The following is a 25,281-nucleotide window of genomic DNA, read 5'->3' on the forward strand; positions in this document are numbered from 1 at the left end:
TGCTATGTTCCTAAAGATGTGTGCCAGTCATATCCCTTGAACATGAATATGTATAGCTATGTAACAAGTCAATAACATTGGCACACAGAATGCATCTGCCTATAGTTCAAGACTAAGACTGTGTACAGTGATGATTCCAGAAAACCCAGCCATGCATTCTGGGTGTAATGTTCATGTAACCGGTTGCTTGTGTAAGAGAGCTGTCATTGAAACTGAATATAAGGTAGAAGCTGAAAGGAAATTAAAAGATTGTGTGTGTGTGTGTGTGTGTGTGTGTTCTTTTCTCAGAATAAGGCAAGGAAATATTACTACCTATGACAGAAAATAGAGGCCAAAAGGGCAATGGTATTCTTTTTTTTCTTGTATGTGTAGTGTGTGTGTGTACGCATATGTGTGTATGTGAGAGCGCCATAGATAGAGAAGCAGAGTGTGAGAGAGAGAGAGAAAGAGATGTGTTGGAAGAATAGATAAATATCGTGTTTACTCGATTTGGGGTTATTTGCATCACGGTGATGCAATTAGTGGATGGACCATGGTAGGAGCAAGGCGTGGGCAACTGACTGTAGTTTTGCTTGCGATGGCAGACTGCAGATACGAGGGGATTACAAGGTGGCAAGAAGAGACACAGTGGATAGGAAAGGATATCTGCACCACCCTTACTGCCCCCCGACACACACACACACCCACACACGCACACACACACACACACACATACACACAGTCACTGCAGTTCAGAAACCACAGATGGTTTGGTTTTCTGCAACCTCTTCTCTTTTCCGCGGGGTCAAGACCTTGTTTCAGTGAAGCCGTGACAGCTTTATAGAGGCTCTTTGCCTCAGTGTCCACAGCACCGATCAGTTCAAACTTTGGACAAGCCTCAGAAACCACACATTTCGAAGTCATGTCTAGTGCATGTGTGCTTCTGTTGTGCTGTCCCAGTCCTACCCATAGTGCAATGCAATTTTACATCTGCACACTATTTCTATTAGGTACAAAGTGTAGTGCCACAGTTTGTCTTAAGTGGAGGTGTTTGTGATAGTTCGGACATACCAAATCATATTAAAACAATATTCATTAGGGTTACGAGAGGAAAACTTTCGTCTACAAAGCATGTAGGACAGCGTAAACAAAAACAAGAACACATCTGGTTGTAATTTATCATTTTTATTTGTTATTTTTTGTCCCTCATTCCGAAAAGGAGCGGAAAACAGCTGTTCCCATAACTACCAAATCTCCCTCTGTCAGCTTTTTTATTAAGCAAAAAAAAAGTTTGAGTTCCAGCTTTCCGTGTGACAGCCAGACCTCTCTCTTTCCATCCCATTAAACAGATAAAAAAATGTGCGCGCTATACTCCAGAGAGCCCGCGGCAGCTGGATGTGCTTGTCTGCAGTTTGCCTGTTTGGTGATTTGGCAAATGGGACAATTTAGTGTAGCCCCTCCCCGTCTCCATCTCCACACCACCTTCCTCTTCAGTAAACAGTGAAAGCGACAGGAGGTACCTTGGTAGAGAGCGCACAGGACTGAAACTCATCAGCGGTAGGCCAGCCCTTGGTTTATATGTTGGACCTCTTAAATGCCCACTGTGATCTCCCTCTTCCTCCTCCTTCTCCCCCTCTTATTCTTCCTCCTCCTCTTCCAGAACTGATTGCTCTTGCTCACTGATCAACTGTGCACCAAAACTCCAGTCAATGCTCATGTCATGACTTTTACCCATGCTGGGTCAAAATAGGTCTTTGTTGGTTCATTGCACTTTAACAATTGCAAGGCTGTATTCAGTGTGTTCGGGGGGGGGGGGGGGCATGAGTATTCTACACTGATCTGGGAGCGTCTCCTGGAGCGTGAGAAGAAGGGATCGGTGTATCTGTATCCCCTAGAGCGTGCTACTGTACATGACGATGACTGTCAGAAATATCCTCACCCCAGTTATTCCAGCTGTGCGATTGGATTTGCTCCTCATTAGAGGGATTCTGATAGAAAAGGCCAATACTAATGCATTGTATGTGTGTGTCCATTTGCGTGTCAGTGGACTGGCTTGTTTCTGTATGTGATTTGACAGATCCCTTTTATTTCCAAAGAAAACTGAGTATCTAATTGATTTATGGGGAAAAAAGAAGGAAACATGTGATTTGCCCTTTGATGCACATCACAGCTGCCTAGATGCTCCTCTCCACTCTCTCTGCTCTTCTTCTCTGGTTTATCCACTCCTCTCCTCATCTGTCCTTTGCTCTCTTTTGTCTTCTCCCCTGTCCTCTCCATTACTCTTTCCTGTCTTCTCCTCTTTCCGTCACTCACTTCTCCTTCCCAGTCGTCTCATCTCCCCTCCTTTCTTCTTTGTCTCCCACCCTCCTCTCTTCTCTGGAGGCAGCGCAGGCAGTTTGATGGATAGTTTGAGGGGGGGCGGTCCCCAACCTGTCATGAGCTGCCCATCTTGGAGATGTCCCATCGCTGATCTGTCTTATCGGCTTCTCTCAGCTGATCCACTCGCAGCCCCGTATTCTCTAGGAGATAAAACACAATTAACACTGCAGGCTGATGATTATCTGATTCCCTGGCACCGGACACCACATGCTAGAAGCCATCCTGTTAGCCTGATCCAAGACAGCACTAGCTAAACCTCCCTGTGTAACTGACCGTGGCTCCCCGTTGGAGACTGCCAGCCTTCCGGGTTCTGCATTCAGTCCGTACTCTCTCTGCTTTCTAGTCTCGGGGAGATCCCGACACCCAAACACTGACTCATGGAGCGTGTGCGTGCCTGCGGGCAGATTAGGATAAGCCCAGAGGGACCGTCCCCTCCCTCGCTGTAGTTACGAGTGCTCATTGATATCATAACCCTCCAAACCACAGGTGAGCGGGCTCGGCCAGAACCCGGGGGTTTGGGCTGGACACTGGGGAACAAAGTGTTAACAGGGGCTTAACTGCTTTGGGCAAGGGATGGGGATATGGAGGGAGGTTGTGTTTGCTTATGATGACTAACAGCAGTTACAGAAACCCTCTCCGCTTATGAGCACAGGAAACAAAGTGAGCAATGCAAACACAGGCCCCTCAGGCTTTTTTTTTTTCTTTGGAATCAGTGTACGGTAATTAGATTAGAGATAGGGAAGTTGGTACACTGTGGATCGGCAAAAACGACCTCCAGATAACAAAGAAATAATTGACTTGAGCACATACACACAGATGCACGTGTGCATAGACACGCACACAAACACACACACACACACGGTCCTGCATTGTTTTGGTGTCTCCTGGTGACAAATCCTGTTCAGGCCTTCCTCTGGCACTTCAGGATAAAAAATATGCTTCAATCTTCTTAGATTCCTCTACCACAATCCTCCCCCACTCACCTACTTCATCCCAGCGGAGGTCCCTCATTGGTCAAAGGCACCCACAGTCGATCCTGAGAACGAAGACCCCCCTTGCCACCTGCGGGTGCACTGTGGTCTGTACAGCCCTGGTCAAAAGGCCAGAGGCAATAACAAGGACCCAGGAGCTCCTGGAACAAATGAGACTCTTCTCTTAAAACACCTCAACGTTTCTCCTGGACAGCAAATTTAATCTTACCCACTCCTGGCGAAACACATGGTATGCACCAGTTAGCATTGGTGGGGAGTGTGCAACCAGAGTTGGTTGAAACACAACATCCTCTTCATGTGTGTGTGTGTGTATATATATATATGTATATATATATATATATATATATATATATTGCATATATAATCTAAACATGAAATTTATATGTGCATGCAGTTACCCAGCGAGTGTGTAGCATGTGATAAAAAGTCACACTATTAACTTAAGATTTTATCATTTAAGGGCAGGATAAATTAATACAAGATTTGTTTGATGAGTGCGCCTGTAAATTTTTCAGTGACATTTCGATAGCAGACTGCATATCGGCGAGGTGCACATCAACAGGGGTGCATGGGATTAAAAAATGCCGCACAAACGGCATTATCATAAAGTAAACCTGTGTGGTAGGAGCTGCCTCAGACTCACACCCATCATCAGAAAATGGAAAAGGAAAAAAAAAAGATGGAAGAGAGGGAAGGTCCGTCTTCCTTTTTAGGTATTAACTCAGAGCCTGTCCATCATGGATGGCTTTGTACAGAGTCAATGGTAAATATTTCAGCTGTCAAATCGAAATGTCAACAGCTGTTTCCATCTGTATGCTAATGACAGCGGAGAGGTTGGGTTTGTCTCAATGGGTTCCCTGTCTCCCGGGATTGGCTATTCTTTTGGGGGAAAGCTCATTTGAATCGCAGCTCCCTGTGACCGATATTCACAGCTTCTCAGTAGACTGTTCAGAGAATTTAGCACCCCCCCCCCCCCCCCCACCCCCTTGCTCAGTGGAATTGGCTGTCCCGCATTCTTATGTAAAGTCTCCTCCAGCTCTGTAACTGCCGGAAGATCCCTGCCGGGATTTGGAGTGTCCTCCACAGCACGTGGGGACCTCCACGCTCAAACGGGACTAACCATGGGTGATGTCATCTTTTCCCATGGGAACCACCAGTGTGGAATGCACTTGTTGACCATAATTGAGCTACAAGCTGTATAACAGAGGACCTTGAACCTTGAATCCCTGAAATTGGGAAGCAGTGCAGCGCAGTGAACAAAGAACTGGATTTGTGTACAGCTGTGTCTATGGCTCATTGTTAGAAGACAAGCGATGCAAGTGTTACAGGGCAAGGATGTCTGCTAAACAGATAAATAATGTGAAGTGGTTACTTAGTGATGAAGGCATGATTTTTTTTAGCATCTTTGTCTGAATGAAAAAAGCAGAAAAGGGCAACACCTATTCCAGAAGTACCGCTTGATAGTTTCTGTTTAGCATCTACAGGTGCATTCCTTCAGCATACAGTACTCTTACCTCTGATCATCAGGCCCTTTTATGTCTGCACACACTTTAGGGAAGGACTACTGAGGTCCCCAGCTGTTTCAGAGCAGCAGGCCCGAGGGCTGTGCTCTTCAGTAGAGCTGATTGCACCCACGCAGCAAAGGAGGCCTACGCTCGGCTGACAGCGATCTGCGTGCGCCTGTGTGTGTGTGTGAGTGTGTGTTTGTATGCATGTGTGCGTGCACACTTGCCTACGGGCACCCTTGTTTATGCTCTGCCATCATCCTAATGAGGTGACATCACCAAAACTTTCCGCACCTGACCCCTGCCTTACCCCTAAATTTGCACAGACCCACTCAAACTCAGCCCCCTACTTTTCCCCTCTCCTTTCACTACATCTGGCCCCTGGCTCTCGCCACCACACCTCGTCTCACCCTTCCCTGACTGTTCTGGATGTTGTGTTTTGTTCACAGAGCAACTTGCAAGGTCATTGCTGCGTTCATTTTAAATGCATATCACCTCATGTCACAAAATGGGAAGTCAGGCTGTCAATATCCATTCAAGTTCCCTAAAAATTCAAAAAAGCGTTGCCTCTGGGGGCTTGCCATGTATCAGAGGTATGCAGGCACCTGATCAGTATCCACATACTGTGACCAGAGCTCATCTTCACTTTTAACCATCAGGTTTCACAAAACTATGAGTGACAGATGGGAGCAGGAGGGTGGGAAGGGGATGTATGTGTGACAAAGTCGAACCCGTGTTACCTGAGTTCTCTCTGGCCTCTGTCACAATAGTGCCGTGTGAGGCTGCTGAGTTCTGCCGCTGGAGCATGCTTCCTGTCCGATGTGCTGGGGGATATTAAAACCGCACATCTACATGACTGTGAAATGGGTAATTTCCGCACACACTCCTGGCAAAAGACAAGGGCCCTTTTATTTAGTAACTGGTGCAGCAGCAAAAAGGCTAATTGTATGCAGTGTCTGAAAGCCAACTGTAAGCGATAACCAAGTCATCATCAGGAGGATTATCTGGAGTAGCCAGGAGTAGATGGTAATCCTTTGTAGCCAGCACCTAAATTAACGCCGTCCCTTGTGTGAAATCTGCTTTTGTACAGCTGTAGCAAAATGATATGAGGAGTTAACTGTGAGCTTTCTTGCATGCACAGGCACACACTCACACACACACACACACACACAAACAGTTTGGTTTCATAGTACCCTCAAAATCCTATTTTGCTGTTTTGTGCTTGTTGCCTGAAGACTCAGTGACTCACGCAAGCTGTGCAATGCCACACCATACCGTAATGTGCACTTACGTGTCAATTACTAGAACACAGTATTGTACTCCACATTGTTGTGTGTGTGTGTGTGTGCGCGCGCGCGTGTGCGTGCATGTGCCTGTTTTGCCATTATAAGATTAAGTCTGCTCTGCAGCCTAAATCACCAATATCTGGCATATCTTGGCATACTGGGTATTCACATAAGGGCAATGTTTGAAACAATACAAACAAGCACATAATGTGTCATCAAACATTATGGTTTCTTTTCATGGCTCTGTCCTTGAGCAGCGTCCTGTTTATCTAAGGAGACTCTGCTCATGGACCGTGGTAGTGCGGTCTCATTCCGGTCCATTTCGACTCAGACGCCTCTTGTGCTCTCCCTCCCTCCCTCCCTCTTTCCCCACTCCTTCTTCTCTCCCTCTTCCTGACAACGGCTTCCAGAACACTGAGCCAGTCAGTGTTGATTCAACTCTGACGGAGTGTTACATTTTCTATTTAGCGCTATGATGAAGCTGAATTTACATAGGCAGATGGGCGGTATGGTGCTGAGGAGAGAGGGAAAAATCCTGGGAAACAGGCTTGTCTAGCAATTCTCAAGATGCTGTCTCTGAGCTTGAGTCTTGAGTGTGTGTGTGTGTGTGTGTGTGTGTGGGTGTGCATGCATGCAATTTTGAGAAAATTAGAGCCCAAAATAAAGAAGATATTTTCTCTGTCTGCATTTTTATGTTTGCCTTATGCCTTGACTTGACACGTGCATGTACCCAGATCTGATTTTTAAAAATGGTTTAGATTTCTACATACTCAGATGGTAAGATGTAACTGTCCGTACTCCTCTTGTGTCACTTTAGTTGCATCAACTGATTATCTCATTTGATCCGACTACCGTACGGACTGATTTGATATTCATAGCAATTACGGTTCATTTCAGTGGTATTATGTCCAAGCACACGACACACATTATCATTAGGACTCTGTTGGCAGAGAGAGGACACTCACTATCTGAAACATGCCTCCTGTGAAATGTGAGAATTATGTGAAATTATCTGCTCATCACAAGATGGCAAGACGTAGTCATAGATGTGGGCGTAATGCGTTGTGGCTCAATTTTTTCCCCCTATGGTTTGAAATTGAGTTAAAGCCCTGAGACTTCTAACTACTCCCCCCCCCCCCCCCCCCAACCCCCAAATCCCCAAACTGAGTGCACCAAAACCTTGCTTAGCTACTTGGATACCTTAAAGAACACAAAATTACAGAAGAGCCTCTTAAGCAAGCCACAACTGTGATTGCAAGAGACTAAACACCAAAGCAATGAATCTGTTTGTCAGTAACAGCCCATAAAATGTTTGTAAGGCCACTTGTGTAATTTGCTTCTCTGGGAAGACAATATTCTGTGTTACAGACGTCATAAATTCAGCACCATAAACACAATTAGAGTTACGTTTAATGTTACGCTCTTTCAACCAACGGTGCGGTTATTGTGTTTGAGGTAATTTATCCCCTTATTTTATGCCATTTTGCTGACTGGTGCTGTTCTGAAATGGCTGAATGCATAAATGGAGGTGCATGTATGCAAAAGGAAAAATCCGGAAAGCCCTTGGACAGTGAGAAGTCGGTACACTTAAACGATTAATTGGTGTTCATAATTAAACTGATGCCTGATCAAATCCGTGGCTAGCTTGCTGCCCATTGAAGCGAAGAGAGAAAAACACGGCTCTGTTGAAATCAGAAGACATGTTTAGCTATGCAGAAATCACACGCTTACAACATAAACTGTAGGAGAAGGTGTCACCTCACCAGTACACCTCCCCTGCACTCTACAGCTGTTTTCCAGTCAGCCTCAATTCTCCCAAACAAGTAACCCTGAGACTGCAGTTAGCACAGGTTTCCACAGGGAGTAGAAGCGGAAGACTGGAAAAGCAACCACAGACAAGCCATGGAGGGAAGGCGCACGCTTGAACAACAGCCTTTCATCTGAACTCCCCGATCCGTCCTGCCCTCCCTCTGGCCGTACACCTATCTGTGAGGTGGTCGGGGCATGTGGCTGCTCGGTGGTTTTGTTGACCTCAGGGAATCGGGAAATGCAAGCGAAATGCTATGCTCCCGTCTATTCCCTGACAGCGTTGCCGAGGGGTGGAGACAAAACGTCTGGTTGCCTTTTCTCCACCCCTCTCCTGGTCACGAATCCAGTTTTGAAAATTACTGATGAGATCATTCATCCAGTAAGCACTGACAGAATCTGTCAGACTAATTTCACTTTCAGAAGGGAAACAAAAAGTGAAAAATAATTCATTACACAAAGTTGGGAGGCTGTATGCTGGATATATTCGTTCTTCTTTCCTCTGATATTTTTCCATTTTTCCATTGATGTGATCCACCCTGCAAAATCCTCAACGTTACAATGTAACGGGACAGCTGCTGGTAATGGAATATTTTATCACAGTTTCTGCCACTATACCTGTCAGACCTAATGCAGGAGATACTCATCTTAAAATCATTAAGCAGTTGGAATAAGACACTCCATTTGATAACCTAATCGATAATGGTCCTATGTCCAGATTTATAAGCCGTTCATTCCACAATAATGGCCCACTCCATCATGGTATGCTTCAGGTGCCAATGAATCACTTAATTGATCCTTTTTTTTGTTAGGGTCAGTATGATACAAACCACAGTACCTTTCATGGCTCCAGTACCAGAGAAGTCTCCGATTTAGCCAACGAGTGGGGAAAAAATCGTGTTTTAATTTATGAGTAAGCCTTGACATTTAGAAAAGTAAACACATTCATCATCAAAGGCAGATAATTACCTTTTTAACTATACGTGCTGGCAAGGTCTCCCTGGGTTCTTATGTCCTGTTTTGACTTCTGAGAAGTACTTTTCTTAAAGAAAATAACAAAATAAAAAAAAAAAAACAACCCACTGTGCTTTTACTTATAACTTTGCTTGTTCGATGTATTGCTGCTGCAGTTGAATGCAAGTTAACAATGGCCAGCACACAGAAGAAGCGAGAGAGAAAAACCCACAGCAGTCAGAGCCTTCTTCTGTCACATTTCTTTCCTTCTTTTCTCTCTTTCTCTTGTCTGTCCTTTTCCTCACTCTTCCTATGTTTATTTTTAGTTCTCTGTCTTTCTTCCCATTTGTATGTGCTTATTCATGAGGTGAGGTAAGGTGAGATATTACACAGGCTTGGTCATCAGTGAGGATGGTAGAATATATTTTCAAAATCATATTGTTGACACAGTGATCAGTAATGTAGGAGTCTGCTGATTGAAAAACTATCATCTCTGATAAAATAATATCTTTTTATTTAAGTATATACCTTATTCATTCATTTTGCAACATGTATGCACAAGTTAAATTATTACTAGTCAATTCCAAATAGTCATGAACAGACATAACAATTCCTGTACAGAAATAATGAAGTCCAGCCTCCAAAGACCATATATATATCTCAGACCCCACCCCTTAGTGTCTCTGGGTAATGACACACATTGCCCTTATACCCGTATAATTGTGCCTAAGCAGTTAGCGCAGTGGAATGCGAATTGATAATAATGGGCTTTAAATAATGTTAATGTCATGCAGGGTTTATTAGGCATGCATGTAAAGCAGTCATTCCTGAAGCACGCCTTCACCAGATACTCTCCTTCTGTCAGGTGACCGTGGACTGTGGTTGAGTGCATCGATAACGGAGAGCTTCCTCTCACACGAAAGTCTAGTTCATTCCTATCAGATGAGCCGGAGTACAAAGGTCAAGGATTTGAGTAGAAGGAGTGATTTCAATTTCCCATGCAGAGTGACTGGCATGCAGAAGAAAATGTAAGCATTTTAATGTCATTTCCCAAAGCTGAGGAGGGACTTGAGGAACCGGTCAAAGAAAAGCTGTACAAAACGAATCGCCTTGCCTTCGCGCCCGGCTCACTCGCAGATGTGAATAAATAGCATTAAGAATCAATGTGAACTTCCAGGAATTCGATCCGGCCCAATAGACAGAGCCAGGGGAGCGTGCATATTCATGCCAGCTGGGTTATTTGCATGTCCTGAAGGGGAGGGATGAGGGGCAGTGAAGTCATTTACATCTTCATCGACATCTAAATAATCTACATCGAAGAGTAGGAACTCAACTCTTCTCCTGCCTCAATGGACGATGCTTCGCTTCAGTGCTTTATTTGTCTTCACACACATAGGCGCGCACACACACACGCACATACACACACACTTTGCAGTCAACATCGGGTTCGGCATATCCTCACTTTCCACTCTTACAGGAAGCATAATGCTAATTTGAGATTTTTACTATGCACCTAATAGGACAATGAGTAGTTGCTTAGGTTGATATAGGCTATTTTGGTCTCACAAGCAGCAGAAAGAAAATAAAGAAACTGCTGCTCTGCTTTGCTGTATGTAAGTGGTTGTGTTGGTCCCAGTAGCTGCTGCTGCAGGCAGGGAATGTGAGCTTCACTTAAGTGGTCTTGTCATATTTTGTGAGTGACAGGGCCAAACAATGCAATAAAAACACCACACAAAATCTGCCCGATGGCCGCTGATAAATTTGTGCATTTGATTGATTTTCCCCGGTCGGTTGTCAGTTGAATTGATCGCCGTTTCTCTGCAGAATGCTTCTGGGCCACGCTGTTGTCTGCTGGGGCCTGAGGCTTGGCATCACCTTTGTTCCTGATATTTGATGTTTTCTTGTACAGACTGTGTAGTACCCACGTTTACCTCATCATCGACACAAGCGCTCAGAAATCAAAAACAGTCACAGACCTTAGATCCAAACATGAACAGAAAGGAGGAGAGATCTGGCGTCATCCTGAAGGTTCTTCATAAGATTGATTGAGTGAATGCTAGTCTCAATTGCACCTTGTTTTATCTTCTCCCATTGTGCAGTAGGCATGGTCCTATTGTTTGAATCAGAAATCTATACGGACGAGTCCTGAAAGGCACAAACTTTGAGGAAGTATGTCATCATTACTCTACTGTGTATCGATTTTTGTTTCTGTCCCAGATGAGAATTATGAGCAGTTGCAAAGGGAAATATTAGTAACTCATCAAAGTATAAACTGGCTGCCTAAGATGGTGCAGACGTTGCAGTGAAAAATGAAAATGTTGGCTTGCTTTCATATTTTGTGGCCATTTTAAGGTTCAGAACAAAAAGGATAACGTATACTGAAACAGGTCCAGGAGGACAGCGAAAAGCAGGTTTAATTTGAGGTAATGAATAATTAATGAAGAGGATGGTCTGTGGGACCTGACAAACCCCAGTTATGTAGTTTTTATCTCAATAATTAACAGCCATGTAAGCTATTGATCAATTTTGCAAGCGGCAAAACAGAGCAGGATAATTAATGACTGCAGGTGTTCATATTTGTGTAATAAATGGCCTCATAAATGGACGAATTACCAACCTCATGAGTGAAAAAATAAGATATCGGTAGACTCTGAAAGAAAAGAGCTGTCCCTTCGGAGGAAAGAGGCCATTCCCTTTTAGTTCAAGTCATTAATAAAGCAACACTGAACTGCATTTACTGAAAAGAAAAAAGGTTTTTCTGTCTTTGCATGCGTTTTGTGAACAAGCTGTTCAAAGCGTCCTGAATGGTGTTGTCCTCGTGGAATGTTAATGCTTCAGTAGACTCGTCCTTTCACCTCTGTCAAAATGAAAGAGCTTTGCACTGCTCCCTCTAATCAGGCTTTCTTCGGTCTCTTTTCTTCTGTTCTGATCCCACAGATTCTTCTGAACAGTCACCTCTCATGCAGCCATGGCCTCATCTCTGAGTCAGTGAAATCTTACTTCCTTGGTACCAATCCATAAGCTATCCCAGAGCTCCTCAGCACCTTCAGATAAATTCAGACCAACAAACTACAAGTCCAAGTGGATGAGAGAAAGACAGAGAAGACAGAAAAGAGAATAGCCCAACTCAGAGTGGAGTACAACTCCCCTCTCTTCTCCCACTGTCTTTCTCGGATTCCAGGCAACCTCAGACCGCAACTATGGCCATTCTCATCCTCACAAACTTGTTGCTGAGCTCTCTTCTCCTCTTGCCCCTTGCGATGACCTCCGCAGTCCCTTACGGCCCTGCCTCCGACTCCTGTGTTACCCTGGTCCAGGGCCGCTTCTTCGGCTTCTTCTCCTCGTCCTCAGTCTTCCCCTCCACGCCCTGCTCCTGGACCCTGCAGAACCCCGACCCACGCCGGTACACAGTCTTCATGAAGGTCACCAAGCCTGCCGAGTCCTGCCTGCCCCGCCAGCTCAAGACCTTCCAGTACGACTCCTTCCTGGAGACCACCCGCACCTACCTGGGCATGGAGAGCTTCGACGAGGTGGTGAAGCTGTGCGACGCCTCCACCCGAGTGGCCTTCCTGCAGTCCAGCAAGCAGTTCCTCCAGATGCGCAAGGTGAGCCCCCGCGACGGACTGGAGGCCAACGATGGCGATGGCGAGTTCAAGGCAGAGTACCTGGTGGTGGGCAACCGGAACCCCAGCATGCCCGCCTGCCAGATGCTGTGCCAGTGGTTGGAGGACTGCCTGTCCTCCAGCACCCCCGTCCGGCCCTGTGGCATCATGCAGACCCCCTGCCAGTGCTGGGAACCCCCCCAGCGCAAGCCCGACGGCTGCTTCCGAGGAGGCGTCTATCTGGAGAACTGCATTCCCAGCTTGAAGGACAATGGACGTGACGCGGAGATCATTGGTGAGTCCTCTTCCTTCTTCCTTCTGATGTGATGCATCAAATGTTCTATTGTATCTGTATCTGTATTTTGCTTATCAGACTTAATCCAGGGCTGTTATGTTGCAAAACCTTTAGTCTTGACCTATTTATACAGTTATATTGTTAGGGTACCATGTTGTAAAGGGCATCCTAACGCTGTAGCCCCCAGGATTCAAATACAGGTCCACTCTCTCAACCACGAAACCACAGTTTCCCCAGTCAGTGAAGAAGGGATTTGAAAGTATAAACTAAGAGATGGATGTGGAGGCAGAAGTCAAAGAGGTTGTGAAGGGGTTGTGCATTCATTTTTGGTTTCAGCTTGCCTTTGCGGGCAGAGTGACCTTGTGAAGCGAGCCGTGGGGGCTCGGTCAGAGATATTTGAGACCGGTAGAGCTGCATTAGGGACCGACTGGATTTCCTCGCTGATGGCGGATCATTGCTCCAAAAGCCCCTGTGAGAGCCTCTAGGCGTGTAACTCTACTCCAGTATGAGGTGGCTGCCACTGCCATCTCTTTCCTCCCTCCACCCTTCCATACCGGGCTAGGACAAGCCTGTCTTAGAGGAGACCGTGAACACACACCTTTGTGAAGCCACTGAGCAGAGGTGCGGAACCTCTGACCGGAAGGTTTTGTGTTTTCAACATCAGTCTCCATGTTCAGACCCGTCCCGAAAGCCCCGACCCTCGCTGCTCTCCATTCACGCGTGTCCGCGGAGGGGGAACAAACAGCTGTTGACAATGCGGCTTTGTCAAACTCATCTGAGAGCGTAAGCCGCAGCTTGCCTGAAGAGGAGGGGGGCAGATTGACAGTATCTCTCGCTGACTCCGGCACCGTTCCCATCAATCCAATTCCTCTGTGAACTGAGGCTACATTTCTCTGTCAGGGTGGAGGGAAGAAAAAAAAAAAGAAAAAAAAAACAAAAACAAAACAAACAAGAGCAAAAATGTATGACATTTCCATTTGTTGACAGTTGTCGTCAAAGCTACACTTGAATGGAACATGATTCCACCAGCAGCCTCGAACCAGGTTTCTCCTGTCGCTTCCACGATATTACTGTGGTAATTACTGTTATATTACCGTGGTGTCATTCACAGATTCACTCTGTGAGGCTCGTTTTAAACAGCAAACGCATTAGCTCTGCTCAGTAAGCTCAAGCTGGGCTTTATGGAGAGCTAAGGGGGAAAGGAGGGCCCTTGTTACCTCCTTGTACCCTCTTCTCGCTCTCGCCACCCACGGGGAGAGGGTTGTAAAGATGTCCATGTAGGAACCAGGTAGCACAGCATAACCTCCAACGTGGAAGTTTCTTACTTGCAAACCCCCCACAGCTGATCAACATGGGCGACACGTAGATGCTTGAGACCACATTTGTATCTGGCAGGAGAATAGAGGGAGGGAGAGATGAGGCAGATGGATGGATGAAATGACAAAGGGAAAGATGGCAGATAAATGATCCGCGGCGGGAGTTGGTGTGTGCCAGGGAGCCGCCGCCTGAAAGAGGCGGAGGGGAGAGAGGAAACAGAGCCCCGGTGACAGAGGCCAAAATGAAAGATGATTTTATCAGAGATGGGCAGGACATCATTTACAAAGCAACTTTTGGCCCTGTCTGTCTTTGGTTTCACGCCATTATGGATTAATGGATTCCTGTCCGTTTCGTGTTCCGGCTCTGTCTCTCGCCGGCCGCACACCTCCACATCTATTTCCTTTTGCAGGGTGGAAATGGAGCGGGCCAGCGTGGCTAAAAGCCGCAAGCTGGCATGTCGCTCAGAAATGTGTGTATGTGTGTGTGTGTGTGTGTGTGTGTGTGTGTGTGTGTGTGTGTGTGTGTGTTGGGGGAGGGTATGTCTCATGCTGCAAAGGCACTTTGATGATCTATGCGGGATAACGGCGCCAACACGGAGCCATTTATGGCTAAAATGTGGAGCAGTCGGGAACACGGTGACAGATGACCGCCTATGTGTGAGGGACAGTAGGATGGAAGAGAGAAGGGTTAGAAAGAGAGACTGAGTGAAAACAGGACAATGGAGAGATGGACTGATGAGGATGTGAAGGAAGAAGAAAAGGGAGAGACTGAGAGAAGCAAGCGAGGGAGATCTAGGAGGGGGAATGAGAGAGAGGGAGAGATGAGAGAGACAAAGAGAGGGAGAGAAGCAAGCGAGGGAGGGAGAACTGGGAGAGGGAATGAGAGAGAGTTTAAGTCTCCATGACAAAGCAGTTTTCTTTTACTGTGGTCAGATGCTCACACAAAGAGGTCACTAAGTAAGACAAATTCATGCTGCGTTTTATTTCCTAGCAAAGGCCTTCTGAAGTCAGAGGGGCAGCACGGCTCAGCTCAGATGCTGCTAAACTAAGCGCTTTTAAAGCTTGGCTAAGACTCACTGTGGTTGCCCGCTATAGTAGAAAACATTGGATCTTTAAACTCACAGTCAGCCTGTATCTGTTACCTAAAGATGGCCTTTATCTACAAATCAGAATCTCCAAAAGATGATGTGCATGACCAAGTAGCCCTTTACTCCCTTTGCTGAGAACAAGAAGCAAGTCTTTTCATCAAGAATATATGTGCATATCCATAGCGGCCAATGTTTTCGAGCCTGGGGTAACAAGAGCTTTAAATGCCACCACTGCCTCGCTAATCTGTCCAGTGGATTTAATTAGAATTAGAATTAGAATAGGTCCCTATCTTCCACGTTCTCCCTGTATCTCCGCCCACCCACCTCCCTCTCTATCTCTCTCTCTCTCCCCCTCTTATTTCTCTCTCTTTCTCTCTCTTTTGTTCCTCCCTTCCTCTCTGACAGATCTGTAAGTGTTAGGGCAGAGGAGCTTTTTGCTCCAATTAGATGTAAAAGACGTCAGGATTCCAGTCCAGAAAGCACCTCTCTCCCAGAGGAGGCAGTGGCCAGCATAGCCCTGTGCTCCTTTAAGGTGCTGCAAGACTGATTAAAAATTCATGTTTTAATTAAGCAGTTTTATTGCTCTTACTTTATGACCGATAATAAAAGACCGCTCAGAGTTTGGAGGGATGGGGGTGGCAGCGGTGGGAGGGGGGGTACATTAATTTTCAGCGATAAAGACTTGTAGGGATGAAAAAAAAGAAATTCAACTTCACTCATTGTTCTCCCTCCTCAAGTAGCTCATCACTCATCTGTGGCATTTTGGATAATGGTTTGACGGTGCATTTCTGTGAGTGCCATCGACGGGACGTGAATTGTTTGCTCAGCGTGCAGATGGCTTTAGAACAAACCAGACTCAAAACAGTGCCACAGTAAAAACAGGGTACTTTTGTTGTATGAAGCCCATAGGACAATGCACTCTCCCTAAAAAAGTGAACCTTTAATGCAGCTTGGATGTTATTTTAAGGAGAAAAAAAAACATCTGTGAGGTTTAATGTCGAAGTCAGCTTTGCATGATGTTAGTCACGGTGCAGTTGTGCTTGGTTGTATTTTACTCCTGAAAGTGTGTCTATGTGGCAATGTTGTGTACAGATGGAACAGACACAGTGCTTTCCTCCCATAGACTCATCAAAGACAAACTGCTTCTTGTATTTCTTGAGTCCTTGAGTTGAAAGTCAGCATTTTTGTTTTTTTTTTTGTTCTTTTTTTCTCTTTTTTTTTAGTCATTGCAGTATTTTCAAATAAACTCCTTGGGTAAGGGGGACTGTGGCCAGGACATTTACTGCAAGACTAAGGTTCTTTCTGCTTTTCTTCAGATTTGATGAGTGGTGGAATGAAGATAAATGGTGTTGGATCAATTCGCATTCTGCAATTTTTACTGCCTGTGCCAAATGCAGCAAAGAATTTTAGCACACACACACACACACACACACACACACACACACACACACACACACACAATCACAGACAACGCGTTCACGATCATAGACATTTCTGTATGGGTGTATGTATGTAAGTGTGCGTGTGTGTGTGAGTGTGCGTCTGCGTGCGTGAGTGTGTGTGTGCACATTCTTGCTAGAGTGCAGAAAGCAGAATTCAATGCTGGGAGAAAAGGGCCACTCTTGTTGAAGACATTCTATGGGATGACAGAAGGATGACATTGAATCAGGGAAGATCGGCTCTCGCACACACAGACGAGGGCCTGTCGGAGTATAACAAACTGGGCTTAAGGAAGGAAGAAGGACTTAATTAGTCAAGACGTGTCCTGTCCAGTCCTCCTTTTGGACACCTCCCTCGCCCCCGCCCCCCTGTGCCTGCCTGCCTTGATGCTCACACAGCCATGGCATCTCTCTCAGATCCTCTCTCACGCCCCCCCCTCCAGCCACTGCTGAAAGGAGCACTGTGTGGTATGTCTCCCTCCCTTTGTTTGAGCCTGGCGCAGGGGGAGAGAGCTGTACTCTTGGTCACAGATTTATGAGTGCACGGCTGGGCTTTAAGTGTGCATGTTTATGTACGCTGGCAGTGTTTTTTTCACTGTTGTCTCCCTGAGAAACACAGTGGCTTTATGAAGTAGGGGTAAACTGAGAGGAACCTCTGTAGGCCTGGATCCTCTCTGTTCTGCTGAAGAAAAAAAGGGATGTGATGCAATCTGTCGCCAGAAGGGGGCACTGAGGGGCATATGGGTCAGAGCACTGGATCGCTGCACCCAGAAGGTCATGGGTTTGCACCCAAGATGAGATGCTGTTCACATTCCCCCTTGCATGATACCTATTACAGTCATGGAAAAGCTATATGCAAAATGTCCTATGTGTAGTCTATACAAAATTAACAAGAAAGTTCTATTTTGTTCCTGTGTGGTAAAAAATGTGTGTGTGTGTGTGTGTGTTAGTGTGCTGGCGTTGGGTGGGTGGTGGGATTTTGAGGGGGTCTCTGTGCTCTCAAAGCCCCTACACAGCAGGGGATGGGGGCAGATGCCACCACACTGAGCTATAGGAGGAAATAGAAGCAGGGGGCCCTCACAGTTACCATAGGAACATGTTAAACTGACACACCACATCCTGGATGCTGGAAAGTAAAGCGCCTGTGTCTTCAGTGAATCTGTTGTCCAGTGGAACGAGAGAGATTTGAGTCACTGGCAGTCCACCTTTCAGGCATGCACTGACGCCTTTGTTTGTGCTCAGTCAGTGCGTGCATGTGTGCGTCTGTATGTACACTTGATCATCAGCCATTCAGTTCCGAAGATAGATGTGTGGACTGCTTGTTTTCTCCCCTGCTTTATGGGCAGAAAAATACAGAGAAACATCTGATCTCTCTGCTGAAGGAGGCTTTGATTTTCTGTTGATGCGCGCATCCATCTTTGGGATTGATCTGTCAGCAGTGTTGACCCACGCCACCCAAAAAATATAAATAAATATAACCTTGGGTTTCATGTCAGCTTGGCATAAGAGCGAATCTATCTTCTCTGTGACACCTGCACCCTCTCTGGGTGTGGACCCAATTTGGGGTGTGCCCTTGGTTTTCAGCTGACCAGCGGTGTGGTACAGGGGGGCGTGGGAGGGCATCCTCTCCCTGGGAGATAAATCAATCCGTGGGCCAGGGCCGTGAGCACACAGCTGTTAAAATATTTATCCTGAGCAGGATATTGACTGTCAGCAGATAGAGCGAGCAGTGGATTAGCTCTGTTAGCTTTAGCCGACAGGACCCTCTCTCTCTACGGTAGTCGGGGGAATCCAGATACGTGAGGGACTGACATGCTAAGAGATGGAGAGGGTGCAACACTGAGAGAAGGGGGGGGGAGGGAGGAGAAGAAGAAAGTGGAGGAAAGGAGAGAAGGAGTGAGGTTAAGGGGAAGAGAGGGAGGGGAGAGTGAGACGAAGCCCTTTCAACCTGAGCAAGAGAAGGAGACAGAAAAGGAGGGTGGAAGGGATATGTGGAGAGGCGTGAGAGAGCAAAAGAGCAAGTATTAGAGAAATGGAGGAGAAGAACAGGAGAGAGAAAGAGAGCAAGTGGCAGGGTCTTTTGTATTCTCCTTGCGCAGTCAGCTTTTCGTCGAGGGAGGTTGAGGAGGGTGGCTGATTCCCAAGGTGTCATTGATACAAAGCTTCACACAGCTGCACGCAGTCAAGTCCTTATTACATTAAGGCGAGGGACAGCAGATATTTTTTAAGGAAGGTGGCATGAAGGTGTCATTCAGCAGATTGTATTATATACATATATTCAACATAAATTTTATTGAATGACACCTTGATGCCACAGGCTACTTTGTGGGAGGAAACGTCCTGCTGGCTGATGGATTCGGTGCAGGGCTGATTCCTCCCATTCCTCCTGTTATCTGCAGGAGTGCAGCTGACGCAGTCTGTCCTCTGGGTGTCAGCACTAACCATGTGATGGAGCGCCTAGAACGGCGCAGCTCTCTCTATCTCTCCCTTTTTCTCCCTTTCTCTATCGCTCTCTTTCTCTCTCTCTCTCTCTCTGCTTCTCCTTCACTTCACCCTCACCTTTAATTTCAGTTCAGTTTCATTTAATATGCTTTACTGACATTAAAAACATTCTGTACATTTTCTAAAGCTTACAACTGGTGCAAAAAATATGCACACTTAAACTGATGATAGTATAAACAGAATATTTTTCTCTGTTCCTCTCTCTGTCATGTTTTCCCTTTGCATCTCTCTCATTCTCTGAAGTGGTGAAGGAGCTGTTTTGTATAGAGAGGGGTAGTCATTTAGGTGCCTTTACTCAGAGCTGTGTAATGCATGCATAAGAGGTGTAGTGTGAGAGAGGGAAAGTGTGTGTGTGTGTGTGCGTGAGAAAGAGAGAGAGAGAGAGAGAGAGAGAGAGGCGAGGGTGGAAGGTGAGAAGGTAACTGTGCAATTGCATCGATTCGTGCCTTGTGGAGCGGCAGAGAGCGTGGGGCAGGAGCCGGAAAATGAGTGACGATGCAAGTCTCAGGGATCAGAGAGCAGAGAGGATCACCCATGGGTGATTACAGCTGTAATGGGGTGGGCAGAGACAGGTGCGCAGGTCCAGCTGGAAGGACAACAACCCCCCCCCCCCCCATCCCCCCCCCCCCCCCCCCCCCCCTTCACACCACCCTCCCTGGGGCTGCTGGGAAACTGCACCGGGGTGGGGACGGGCAGAGGCGGCTGGAGCCAGACACCCAGCGCTGATGTTTCTGTAAACAATTAGACTCTCTCCCCACCGTAAACGGCGCGCCATCTGTGGTCTGCCAAAACAAGCGCTACCTTTTGCTTCAGTGCGGCGTCGTCTCCAGAGCGCAGCCTTTTTCCTGCCGCCCGCTGGGAAAACAGTGAAAAGATAAGTGTGCTGGGTATCTGACCACTTCCCCCCCCCTCAAGAGCCCTCCCCTCCTGTCGCGCTTGGCCCTCCTCTGTGGTGCCGTCCCAATCTGTCCCCCCGACCACTTCCAGCCTTATGTCACTGCTTGGCAAGGGGATCCTGTTACAGTTTGGAAAAGTCATCTTGATGAGTGCCACGTGGGCAGGAGGGCACTGTTATGCCAGGTGGCATGTGGCATGTGCTATGTGTCGTGTGACTCTTGATTGAACTGAGGGAAGGGGTGGCGGGTGTCCTCCTTGACACATACCCCTCAAACCTGACCCCAGGGACAAATTTGGATGTGTCTGGTAGAACTAATTCCCCCTGGCATACATACTTTCTCTCTCACACACACACACACAAACAGACACATACTGATATATGCACAGACACACACGCACAAAACCAGAGGAACTTGTCACATGGGAACCAGCTTCCCTTCTTCTTCCTCTTTTTTTTGTTAATCCTCATGCCCATGTGGCTTTGAGGACTCTTTCATGAGGGTGTGTGTTATCAAAGAAAGACGAACTATCTTTAAATTTACTAATTGCTTCCTCCTCTCCACGCTCTCCCCTGAAGCCAGCGGTCGTGCCATTCTGTGGAAACGCTGTCTGAAGCCAGCGGCGGAGAGCCTGAGAGAGAGAGGCTCCACTCCGTCTCCTTATCTGTTAATTAAACACACTGGCTGTTGGGATTGTTGCTTCAAGCACTCAGTCTGTGTTGGCAGGCCCATAAACGGAGCAGAAATTCTTTCCCTTCCTTCCTCCCTCCCTCCTTCCCTCCCTCCCTCCTTCGCTCTCTCTTCCTCTCCATCTGCCCTTTGTCTGCAAAACGGGGTTGGGGGGTAGAGTTACGGACGCTCTATCGATCGCGGTGAGGTGATTCGGGGTGCGCGGGACCCGCTGTCGATGGTTCCAGAGCTGCCCGAAACTTGAGACGCCTGCTCCAGTCGTTACCGCATTCGGACAGGGATGGCAAGGTGACTTTCAGAGGTTTAACTTTAGAGAGGGAGGGCGGGGTCGCTGGAGGCGCGGTACAACAGCAGCGCTGTGCCTGCCCGGGGCTGAGGCCTACGTGAAGCATCCCTGTCTCGTTACCCTGAAGTGTGTGCAGCCTGCAAGCTAATTAGCACAGGAGATTACCTATTTTATACTGGGTACACACACATGCGTATTTTGGTGGGGTATTACTAATATCCCGCACAGTAAATATAATGCCGACAAACCACATCCATCAGAACTTTACTGTGTTCACCATACTTTATCCATCCTCTGAACCAACCTCACATGAGTCTCTGCTAAATAGTTTTACCATGGAAGTTGTCCCCGGGTGGGGACCTCAGGGTGTCACTCTCTATGTATGTGCAAGTGTTTTTGGGTGGAGGGCCTGCACAGTTCTGTGGTAATTATTTCGTAAACAAGGCAGAGCCAGGGAATGCCTCAAATAAATGGACATTGAGGAAAATGCGGAGAGAGGGGGAGAGAGTGATGGTGTGAGAGAGTGAAAGTGGAGAGAGGACACTGAAGATGAGTAACGGGGCTTCTTCTTGAGGTGATAAAGGGAGAAGGCAGTATGGCGGTGGTACTCGGAGTGAAATATACCCGGCCAAACGGCAGAAGAAAGGAAGCACACTGAATTATTGAAAGCATTATAAAACGTCCTTGGGGGAGAAAAAGAAAACACTGCATTCTTCTTCTTCTTCTTCTTCTTCTTCTCCTCCCTCTTCCTCTTCTTCTTCTTCCCTTTTCCCCCCTCAAAGACCATGATCATCAAGCGGGAAAAAAAAGAAAAAAATTAATACCCTCGTTTCGTTTTTCACCCGGGAAAGAATGTTATCTGCAAATTGAGTTTTTCCAAAGCATTCATTTGATGGATTTTTTCATCCTTTTTTTGTCTTCTGACTTGCTCTGACTTGCTGAGGGGACAGTCATTCAAATTAAACTTGGAATACAGAGGGTTTTGGGGAAGTATAAGATTAACTCATATCACGTTATATTAGTAACTGACAGCTGCCAGATTTTAAGCAAAGCTGCATGCGACCAGCTGGTTGTTCAAAGCGGCCGTTCAGTATGGAGGGGCACCTTTGCCATTAATAACCAGTGTTTTGCATATTTCACTCAAGCGAATTATGATCTGCACAAAATAATGGAAAAAAAAAGCAGAGACTTCAGAACAGGCAATTTCATGGCAAATAAGTAAACAATCTGCCCCTAATAGGCCAACTTAGGTAAAACAAATGGATGTTGATTGCATTCGCCCATGCACGATCAACAGCTAAATTCATATCAAAACCGCTAAATTGAGAATATGGAAAAAAAACAACCTAATGGCGTTCGGCCCTGCGAGAAGAATTGCCGACATCATCCGACATTCAGGTATAGTGTCTGGTTAAGACATGTCTGGAGGGCCGTCATTAGGGCTTCTGAGCCGCGCACGGAGCCAATCAGGGTGTCAGAAAAGAAAAGGGAAGAGAGGACCATTAAATGTTATGAGTCCCCCTAAGCTCAGTATAAAGGCCATTAGTCTGAGAGAGAGGTTAATAAGAGTGTGAGATAGATATATAGAGAGAGCAAGAGAAGGAGTGGGTGGAGAGAAAGAGAGAGAGAGAGAGATAGGGAGGGAGAGAGAAAAAGACAGACTTTTAACAGAACCAGGGCTTTTAGTTTGGAGATAATGACAATTGGTTTTAGTCAGGTGTCCTATTGCCTATGACACAGATAAAATAATAGCACTTATCTGTCGTATATACATAGAGGTCTATAGAGGTCTCGCCGTTTATTTCAAGACTGAGAGTGTGGTCCTTGTCTTGGCAGACAAAAATAAGTAACTTAAGATAAGACATGTATTACTATTTAGGTTCAAACCATTCAAAATCACCAAATAAATAAATTAACAAGACACAGTTCAAGCCAGGCCAATATCGGACATGCGAGCCCCAAAGTTTGAAAGTCATTCACTCTGTCCGAGGGCCTTGGTGCCAGGTATGATTTGTGTCTCTTGGTAATTGATTTCCAGTAATTAGAAATGTCTGTCTCAGGGCACGGGCCATCTTCATGTTCTATTCATGCAGATTAATACATATTTGTGTATGCCTTTGGGACGGTGTTGCATTTTTTTTTCCTTTTTTTTCCTACACTGCAGATTAAACATTCATGAGCGCTTGGAACATTGAAAATCACATTCCGCTGGTATTTGGGGATTGATTCTCATTTTCCTTCCAGATAATAACTTGTCTGAAAATGGGATTTTCGGCTCTGAATACTGAATATTAAATGGAACTTTTTTTTGTTGTGTTTTTCTCTTTAGCACATTGTCACTGGGTAGATGTGTGTTGATTATTTGGTCATTTTACTCTCTGCCTAATGATTTGCCTAAGCTTGGTTCTGACCAGAGGATCCATCTCCCTGATTGAATGCTGTACTTTATCATCATCTGGAGTGAGCCATCTAGCACAACAAGGCCATAGTCATAAAAATACAGGTTCAAACTGCAAGGAGATTGTTATATTATTAGGATATATAACAATCTACTTGAAGTTTTATACATATATACGTATACACAAGTACATATAACTTCCAGTAGATTGTTATATATCTTAACAACTTGTACGTATACATGTATAGATGTCTGTGCTACACGGAGCATAGTGGACGAGCGCAGCGTTTTTCTGACCTCGGTGGTCGTGCTCGTATCCGCGCAGGTGGCTGGAGCGGTTGGGGACGCTGGACAGAGTGTAGCAGTGACTGCGGGGGAGGGATTCAGACGCGCAGCCGCACCTGCCACTCGGCCCCGGAGGAGTCTTACCTGTGCGAGGGTGTGCTAGAGGAGGGCCGGCCCTGCAACCCGCAGCCCTGCATCGGTGAGGCTGTCTGTCTGTCTCCTTCTCTCTCTCTCTCTCTCTCTCTCTTTCTCTTATTCGCTGTCAGTCCAGGGGATATCCTGTTTTGCAGTCATTTGTCATTTATTGTTAAATATTTTACTTTTACGCCTTACAGTTTAATTTATTTGAGTTTGCTCGTTTAATAAGATGACCATTGGCTGTCATTCATACGACACCTTCTTCCTGGAGTCTACAATATCAAGTTCATAAAATAAATAAATAAATAAATAAATAATGAGAGGACAAAAAATGGTCCAGTTAATGATTACAAGACATAAATACCTACAGGAACTGACTTTCGGTTCAGAAATCTAATGGCCAATAGGAGTGAATTGGATACAATATACCAGTTACCAGTTCAGAAAACTAACGACACTTGTGCTTTGATCTAATCCAACACATTAGAGGGTCCACTCAATTGACACTGAACTTTGATGGGCAGTGTCTGTCCCAAAGAGCAGTGGGTTTTAATTCATCTCTGTGGCAAGCGGCCTCCCGCATGCCTTTGGCTGAAAGATGATAACGATAATGAAATGCCCGGCCACGGCCGCCCTCACACCTCGATCGCGCTCACAGCGTTGCGCAGTGAGCGTTTGCGCAGACAGCTCCCCATTTGTAACCGAGCTGAAAATTGGTGTGTAGGTTTCCGCTGCGCGACGCTGAGGGCGCGGAGGCTGTTCGGCGTCCCCCTCATTTAACACAGCAAGCTGCCCCGATCACAGCGCCGCGTTCCCTCAGAACAGGGCACGGAGAGGTCCCCTATGCACTCGCAGGTTGGCGCGAGGTGTGAGGAAACGTGACCGCGGACGGCTAAAAGCGGCAGCCTGTGGTTTCCACTGCTTTTTTTTTAAACCTTTCTCGCATTTTCTGATTAAATGAATTGGCGCCTGGGCAAATAGTGTTCTGACAAACATGGCCCCGTGCCTCTTCTGAATTTGTGTGTGTGTGTGCGTGTGTGTGTATGTGCCCCCTCCCCTACAGACTTTTTATCTGAAATGTTGAAACAATATAGAATGCATTTCAGATTGTATGGAATTTTTATGACATATTTTACAATATATTAATAAAAGCACATATGTGAAAGTGGGAATGATTAATTTATTTTCAGATACATATGTCATTTTCACATTTTAACAATGTTTTGACAAAATTGCCATGATGTTTTCATTTCATGTTGTACTTTTCATAAAGCATTAACATTATCTGTGATTAAAATTAATGTACATGAGTTGTCACAACACAGCAACATCATTCTAATTTACCATTTCAGAGAGTAAACGATCTCTATCTCTGCTGAATCCCAGTCCAGTTTTCATTTTTTTTTCATCTGTTCTTCTGGTGAAGTGCTGATGAAAGAGTTGAT

The 25,281-nt window shown here is 46.1% G+C and overlaps 1 protein-coding gene across 2 annotated transcripts in view; it reads left to right on the forward strand.

The window, feature by feature from the left end:
- The window catches only part of adgrb1a (adhesion G protein-coupled receptor B1a), a 75,122-nt gene that overhangs the window by 6,838 nt on the left and 43,003 nt on the right, over positions 1–25,281 (forward strand). For both annotated transcript variants that reach the window (XM_036538843.1, XM_036538844.1), the window contains exons 2-3: positions 11,839–12,798; positions 23,739–23,897. In XM_036538843.1, coding sequence (XP_036394736.1) covers positions 12,102–12,798; positions 23,739–23,897 — 856 coding nt within the window. In that variant the 5' untranslated portion in view covers positions 11,839–12,101. The remainder of the gene's footprint in view (positions 1–11,838; positions 12,799–23,738; positions 23,898–25,281) is intronic.

The sequence above is a fragment of the Megalops cyprinoides genome, chromosome 10 (assembly GCF_013368585.1).
Source record: "Megalops cyprinoides isolate fMegCyp1 chromosome 10, fMegCyp1.pri, whole genome shotgun sequence".
NCBI classification, from domain to species: Eukaryota; Metazoa; Chordata; class Actinopteri; order Elopiformes; family Megalopidae; genus Megalops; species Megalops cyprinoides.